Source organism: Triticum urartu, chromosome 7, assembly GCF_003073215.2.
Source record: "Triticum urartu cultivar G1812 chromosome 7, Tu2.1, whole genome shotgun sequence".
Lineage (NCBI taxonomy): Eukaryota > Viridiplantae > Streptophyta > Magnoliopsida > Poales > Poaceae > Triticum > Triticum urartu.
This window is the reverse complement of record NC_053028.1, coordinates 74,055,908-74,064,010: the sequence shown is the minus strand read 5'-3', so window position 1 is coordinate 74,064,010 and position 8,103 is coordinate 74,055,908. Positions and strand designations below refer to the sequence as shown.

Below are 8,103 nucleotides of genomic sequence, written 5' to 3'. Positions count from 1 at the left end.
GCCCTCCTACAGTCCTACTTTGGTGTCAACTAGGCTTTCACGCTCTTCCTGCGCTGGCTCGTAAAATCCTCCTGGCTCTCTATTGATTCCCAGGCTTTTTTGCCTGCTCAGCGCATCCAAAAGACCAAAACATGTGGTTTTTCTGGGATCCTAAAGGTTACATGGCAGGCAGACATTAGTGCTTATCAAAGTTCTTGTCAAAGTTGTCAGCGTGGGGCATGAGCATGCAAAAATCTAAGAAGAACCGATGCCTGGTTGCCTGTACAAGAAGGAATGCATAAAAGCAAAGGAAAAAGAAAGAAAGGGACAAATGCAGCTATGGGCTAAGAAAGAATCCTTCATTAATTTCCTTTGGCAATGTGGGTCACCGCCCCCAACTTATACCAAAGCCACAACCTTCAGCTTGTTCTACAAGTGCTCAGGATAACTCTTATTTGTATACTTTTAATTTAATTCATCCTGCAGGCGATCCCATTGCTGTAACACGGTTCAATGCTATGCAATCCGGCGTGTTTGTATCTGGCAGCTTAGCGCCAAAGACTATGGCGTTGATCATGTGATCGTTGAGTTTTTCCAACGCCAAGGCGTGTGTTGCTGGCAGTCAACTTCAACAACGCTGAAGAAAAAGATCATACAGTACTTGGTTGTTGAGTAGGTTAGTAAAATACACCAGCTAATATGTGAGGTGATTTCCAGTGCAAATCGACCAAAGATTGTTTGAGAATGGATTCAGATCCATGGTGTTGATGGATGGCATAGTTCAAGACAACTTGGAAAAGTTTTTTGCATACTTTTAGTACTGGCATTATAAAATACACCATGGTAAGAGAAGTTTACATGCTCTTTGAATTTCCCTGTGTTCTAACTCTGCATTTTTTGCATGTGCAAATGAATCAATGAATGCATTTTGGTTTGTGTCAACGAACCAAATAATCAAGCAGTGCATCGAGTCTCACAACAAACGATCTGACAAAACGGCGCGGCGGAACGTGTGTGCTATAAGTTGTCACCATATCATCTATCGCTTGATCGGCCCATAAACTATTCAAACGGGGAGCAATGCCGGCCGACGACAGGTTCAGGCGGCGTCAACACTAGTGCGTCAACCGAGCTCCGTCGCATTGCGGAGGAAAGGTGCGTCACATCGATCGGGCAATCTATCGCGCCCGTCCGTGTGCATGTTAAGTACTATTCCCTTCATAAAAAAAAATACTTAGATCGCTATTTATTGTACTCACTAAAAAATGTCTTTAATTAATCCTTTGGAGATGAACGTGAAAAAATGCATGGCCTGGCCCTGTTTGAAAAGAACGATGCATGCATGGACCACAACCAGGGGTCCAGGGCGGTGCCTACAAGTACTGCACGCGATGCATTCATCGAAACTTCTGCACGAGGAGCGTATCGTGCTCAACACAGGAGGTTCCAGAGAGTAAACGTGTTTTGTTACAACGCACAAGTACTCCCTCTGTCCCGAAATATAAGAACGTTTTTGACACTATGCTAGTGTAAAAAACGTTTTTATATTTTAGGACGGAGGGAATATTTAGCTACTTGTGTTAGAATGCAACTAACAACATTTGTTAAAATCGGAATTAAAAAATGGGATTTTAAAATTATTTTTAATAAATATTGAGAAAAGTATATGAAATTTTCTTGGATTTTAAATTTAGAGAACTATTTTCTAATATTTGTGGCCACTTTTTAAAAAGTTAAGAACACTTTTTATTTTCTGAATACATTTCTAAAATTTACTAAAAAAATAATATCCTGCTTTTCTCTAAATTCTTGAACATTTTTAAAAAACATTTTCTGAGAAAAGGACTAAAATTGCACGGGAACGAGAAAACGTACCAAATGAAAATAAGGCAAGCGAAGCTTAAATGGGTTAGCCGTGTCACTCGCCTAAGCGATTGTGCGGCATTTTGTGTTTTTATCTTTGAAAGAGCTGCAAATAGGACCTCCCACATTAAGCGTGGCGCATAGCCGCACCCGCTGCTTGATAAGATAGAAGAATCTGCACTCTAGAGAGTGGGCCTCTAAGAAGCAAACATTTTTAAAGCCCAGTTGAACTCAAGTTACAAAACACTGGCCTATCTAGGATGAATGCCCAAAAAACACAAAAGTGCCCAAGAAAAAATAGAATATTCACCCAAAGAGAAGAATAAATCTGCATCACCAAAATGCTCTACCAGATTGCAGCAATCAACTGGGTGTCTCTTTCTTTAACAGCCAAATGGGTGTCTTATTTACTCAGAAAAGATCTAGCGGCAAAGAAATTAAACACCGAAGCAGATTCAGAGTGAAAGTTTCGTGATTTCCATTCATATAACCAGAGATTTGAAGATTTGGTGGTATGTAATGAATAATCTCACTGAACAAAACATGTCTATAGTTATACACTTGTATATCGTCCACTCTTCCTGAAACCAAGGAAACCTCTGCTTTACTTTTTTTTGCGAGTAAAAAAAAAAAAAGAGTAAAGCGGAGGTTTTCACTCCTTGAGTGAAAACCTCTGCTTTACTGATGCTTAATACAATCACAGGCATAGGAATACACTTGTGTCACTTGTGCCTCAACTCTTCCTCTCATTACACAAAGATTAATATACAGGCCACCATCTCTGAATGCTTCCCCCCTGCCCATGCTGAATCTATTAGCCTCCTCTTACGGGTGGATGCCATAACTTTTTTGCAGGTACAACATTGTTGCATCTTGGTGGACAACCAAAAAACTCTCCTGGGCTGTACATGATCAACAACGACAACAGGCAACAATGAACTGGAGACTTCGTCCAACAATTGCTTATTGCAAAGCTATTCACTTATCTTCACAGGAATCAACACAAAGTAGCTGATGGTTTTGCTAGAGCAGCCCAGCAATCAGTTCTACATGTAACCTGTTTGAAACTTTGAATGCTTCTCATATCAATACCTGTAGTCTTCTGCAGAGGCTATCGGTCATGCCTCCGCATCCATGTAACTGGTTGTGAAGCCTAACAATCTGAAACTTAGTGTACATCATGCAAATAAAATGCATCTGATGGGCCTTTTGCCTGCCCAAAAATATGGTATCGGCTACATCATGCAAATGTAGGTACTCCCAGACTGCAGGAAACAAATTGGTGGTCGCCTTATTTGCAAGGACACACCTAACTAGACCATCACACAAAAGATTTTAAACAGCAGCATTGCAGAATTATGTGAGCTGGGACAGAATCCATGCCACAAAACTTGCAGAAAATACTTAGCATCCGCGGTGATGAGTGGCTCCTACTCATATCCACCGACAGATCTTTCAAAACTTTGCCAGAGGTAGCCTCACAGTAACCAGCATCACAACAAGTTTATTCAGAGACAGTGTTGCTGACACCACCAAACTACACAATCTTTCAGTTAACAGCTGAAAAGAATGAATGGTAGGGAACTTGTTTGCCTATGTACCACTTGTTGTGAACTTGTGAGATTAAATGGATGGCAGTAAACGGATCACACCAACATGAACAAGAAAACGTAATCCCTACGGTAATTGTCAGTTGCAATAGAATTTCTGATGCGCAACCCAGAAAAATTCAGTACGAGAATCATTGGTATCATACACCGAAGAAAGCATCCAATCACGGAATTCAATTCATAAGATCTCAGAAATGGGGATAAAATAGACAGCTTCCATTGCAGTTTTCCAACTGGTAATCAACAGCAAACGACCATTACATCAACTAGAACCTAGCAGTAACAACTCAAAGCACGGGTGGACTAGAATAACAGAACGGATCGAATCCAATCAGGATCAACAGGATGGAACCATGGCGGCCGGACGAGACATAATTCAGAATCACAACACATGTCGTGACTTCACCTTCAGCTATCAACTAGCCCTACCATAGTTCAGAATCACATCAGACAGAGGCTTAAGCTGAAATGAGTTAACCAAATGCCTGTACAAACATGCAAAGAAACTGAATCACGCAGCGACAAACAAAAAATAACAGAGCGCCCCAGCAAAATCAAGAAGCCCATGGGACACAGCATATCTTCTAATTCCATCACGGCAACAACTTGGTACACGTGACAAGAACACCATTGCAAAATCACGGAGTAATTTACAAGCAGAATTAAATTCATTCGAGCATCAGATCGATAACTGAACTTTCCATTGCAATTTCATTCGACCATCACCATACATAGGACCAGATGACACATCATATCGACACCGACAAACAGAAGCACCAGACACACACCAGGATCACACGACAAGAACAGCTAGCAAGCATTACCGGCGACCAGGACGAACCTAGGCGCGCTCCCCACGGATGCGGCGGGCGAGCTGGATGTCCTTGGGCATGATGGTGACGCGCTTGGCGTGGATGGCGCACAGGTTGGTGTCCTCGAACAGCCCCACCAGGTACGCCTCGGCGGCCTCCTGCAGCGCAGAGACGGCGGAGGACTGGAAGCGGAGGTCGGTCTTGAAGTCCTGCGCGATCTCCCGCACCAGACGCTGGAAGGGGAGCTTGCGGATGAGCAGCTCCGTGCTCTTCTGGTACTTGCGGATCTCACGGAGGGCGACGGTTCCCGGCCTGAAGCGGTGGGGCTTCTTCACGCCGCCGGTCGCCGGCGCCGACTTGCGAGCAGCCTTGGTGGCGAGCTGCTTCCTGGGCGCCTTGCCGCCGGTGGACTTGCGGGCCGTCTGCTTCGTGCGGGCCATCGGGGATTGGGGGTCGGCGGCTCTGGTGGTGGTGTGTTCTTGGGAGATCGGGTGCGGCGGCGATCTGAGTTGTGGGGGTTAGCCGGAGCGGTGGGTGGTTTAAGAAGGGGGTGGGGATTTGGAGGATGGCGCGCGGCCTGAGAATTTCGAGCCGAAATTTTCGGGCTTTGGCCGGATCTTCGCGCCACGGAGGGAGGAGCGCGCGGGATCAGGTGGGGCGTTGGATCAGGGAGGGATGGACGGTGGAGATGTGGTTCTGCGGGTAAGGCGCGGATCGTGATCCGTGGCAGCATTTCTCACTTGGTGAGTGGGCCAGGTTGCCAGAACAATTTCTAATGTGTGCTCGTTTAATTTGCTGATACGTATTTCACCGGAATTCAGCAAAAAAAAACGTTTTTTTGAGGGTAGCAAAGAAAGAGCATTGACTCGGAAGAGAATGTAAAAGCTTCTACAGTCAGGCGCCCCAAATCGGTCTCAAAAGTCCGGGCCACGGTCGCTGACCGGTAAGAATAAAACGACTCATTTGGGCACCTCAAACCGGCCCTAAACACCTGGGCTGTCCGAACCCCTCACATCCAGCCGAGATGTAGGAAGGATATGAGGCGGCCTGGGCGACGGGCGTGCCCCGGCGCGTCCGTCACGTCAGCCCGGTCCACCGTGGCCATCAGTGACCCCACAAATATCCCAACCCGATGAAACTAGACCTCAGACCGCTCCAGGCCACTCCATTATCTCCGCCCCTTCTTCTTTCCCAACTGATCTATGTCGTTTGACTGCAGCAGGACAGGTTTCGACAATGATGACTTCAACATGGATGTGGTCGCTCTCCGCATCGCACTGCACCGGGCGCGGCTAGATCAGGGCGACAACAGATAACGCTTCGGGGCGTCGTCCCCCTTCGCCCAACATGGCAGGCGGGCGATGTTGTCGGGCCCCTCTCATCCGGCGCGTAGCTCCGCCCGCTCCGCTTCACTCCAGATAGGTTGCCCCGCCCCTTCTCAGTCACCTCCGGAGGGCGTCCATAGCCACCGTTGGGTGCTCATGCCCTCGTTGGGGCGGACGAGGACACCCGATTCGGAGGAGAGCGTTGCACGGCGCAAGCGGCAGCGTGTGAAGGAGAGGGTGGCGGCGGGCGAGGGGTCGGCCAGGGGCAAGGGAATTGCACGCGCGTTGGTGGATCCTAAGGACGCACTCCTCATGTCAGTCCCCCGCCGCTCCCTGATGATGATGGAGTCGGAGCACGATGGCTCCAGCGCAAAAATGCCAAAAGCGCTCCGTCTTGCCATCGAGCTGTTGGAGCGTGAGGCAACAACACAGGCGAAGGGAAGGCGACATGCTGAGGAGCAGGAACGATTTGCTCTGAAGGCTAGTGAACGAGAATGGTGCCCCCATGTTTGGTTTTGGAAATTGATAAGTGTCCCTATGGACTAATGGTTGCCCTATATTATATTTGAACGTTTTGTCCATGGGCATTGCTTGAAGACTATTTGTTGTTTTCAAGGGCATAAAAAGAGATTATGTGTTCACCAAGGTGCTATTCATGGAAATGTCCAAAGATTGGTTATGCGAGTGTTCAGCCTATTGCAAGCATGTCTTGAAGAATAAGATTGTGTGGACATTCATGTTACCTTTAAAACATCAACTTTATGAAGAGAGAAGATAAGATACAAGATTTACCAATTCAAAGTACAAAGAGTGGATTCAAGTTGGTCTACACATAAAAGGGTAGAAGATGTACCGAGTACGATCAAGTGATCTCATGGTATGGTTAATATTGTTGGGGAACGTAGTAATTTCAAAAAAAATCCTACGCACACTCAGGATCATGGTGATGCATAGCAACGAGAGGGGAGAGTGTGTCCACGTATCATCGTAGACCGAAAGCGGAAGCGTTAGCACAACGTGGTTGATGTAGTCGTACGTCTTCACGATCCGACCGATCCAAGTACCGAACGTACGGCACCTCCGAGTTCAGCACACGTTCAGCTCGATGACATCCCACAAACTTCGATCCAGCAGAGCTTCACGGGAGAGTTTCGTCAGCACAACGGCGTGTTGACGGTGATGATGTTGCTACCGACGCAGGGCTTCGCCTAAGCACCGCTACGATATGATCGAGGTGGATTACGGTGGAGGGGGGCACCGCACACGGCTAAGGGATCAATGATCAACTTGTGTGTTCTAGGGTGCCCCCTTGCCCCGTATATAAAGGAGCAAGGGGGAGGCCGGCCGGGCCCTGTAGGGCGCGCCAGGAGGAGGAGTTTGTAAGGACATTTCCCTACTTTGTGTTTTGGATGATGATGACAACCCTTTGTTGGTCTAATCTTGTGCTAAGTGTTTCAGGTTTCGGGATTTAGGCCTTCTTCGGTTAGCTATTCTCTCCGAAAGAAAAAGATCGAAGACGATGTTTTCTACTTGTTTTTATCTCTTTTGGTCATAGGGAACCCGTACTATCAAGAGGGAATCCACATTGGAAAGTGTTGGGGGCATCATTTCACGTACACTTCCTCACCCCTCACTTGCCTTCCTAAAACTGTGTGAGAGAGAGCTCTTCCCCTTTATTTCCTACTGCTTACTGTGGGTTCCCAGCGGTTGTACCGCTCTCTGGAGCGGTTGTACCGCTGGGTCTTGGCGCTGACCTGTTTTGATCGAGCGGTTATACCACTGCTTCCGGGCGGTGGTACCGCCAACATGCTCAGCAAAGATTAGGGCGGTTGTTCCGGCCAGGCACCACCCAAGTACCGGTCAGGCTTCTGTTTTGATGCGGTACTCGGGCGGTGGTGGCCCGGTTGGTCCGGTCGTACCGGTACCACCGGTGACCAGAGCGGTTCTACCGCTCAGGACTTAGCCGCCCAAGCGCTCAAGGCCATGCGGTTGCACCGGCCCTGTACCGCTCGACTCCCGCACTCAGGGGTGACTCCCTTCTGTTCCTATGTGGTGGTTGAGCGGTTGGTCCGGTTGTTCTCCTCAATCGGTACTACCGCCTGGTCACCCGGTTGTACCGCCTGGTAGGGTTCTGCACGTAAACTGTGAGTCCCGGTTGTACTGGGACAAGGAGCGGTTGTACCACTGCAGTACTGAAAACACAATAACGGTTGGATTTTTAGGGTTGCTATATAAGGGTGCTTCTTCCACCTACCACACCCACCTTTTGACCTCTTTCACTCCACCATTAATGCTACTCAAGCTCTCTTGCCTGATCTCTCTCTCTCTAGCCACTCAAACTTGTTGATTTGCTAGGGATTGAAGGAGGAGACCTAGGTCTACACTTCCACCAAAGGATTTTTGCTTCCCCCATACTTTCTTGTGTGGATTTTGTTATTCTTGGGTGTTTGAGCACCCTAGACAGTTGAGGTCACCTCGGAGCCACATTCCATTGTGGTGAAGCTCCGCGGTTTA

General features: G+C 47.7%; 1 protein-coding gene across 1 annotated transcript; it reads right to left on the bottom strand.

The window, feature by feature from the left end:
- Positions 1-4,140: 4,140 nt before the first annotated feature.
- Positions 4,141-4,786, bottom strand: LOC125520767 (histone H3.2). The gene has a single exon (XM_048685782.1). The coding sequence runs from the start codon at positions 4,702-4,704 to the stop codon at positions 4,294-4,296; it is 411 nt and encodes a 136-aa protein (XP_048541739.1). The 5' UTR covers positions 4,705-4,786; the 3' UTR covers positions 4,141-4,293.
- Positions 4,787-8,103: the final 3,317 nt, after the last annotated feature.

Bases quoted from the DNA above. Each gene is read 5' to 3' on its own strand.
- LOC125520767 (XM_048685782.1), bottom strand. From the start codon at position 4,704: ATGGCCCGCACGAAGCAGACGGCCCGCAAGTCCACCGGCGGCAAGGCG.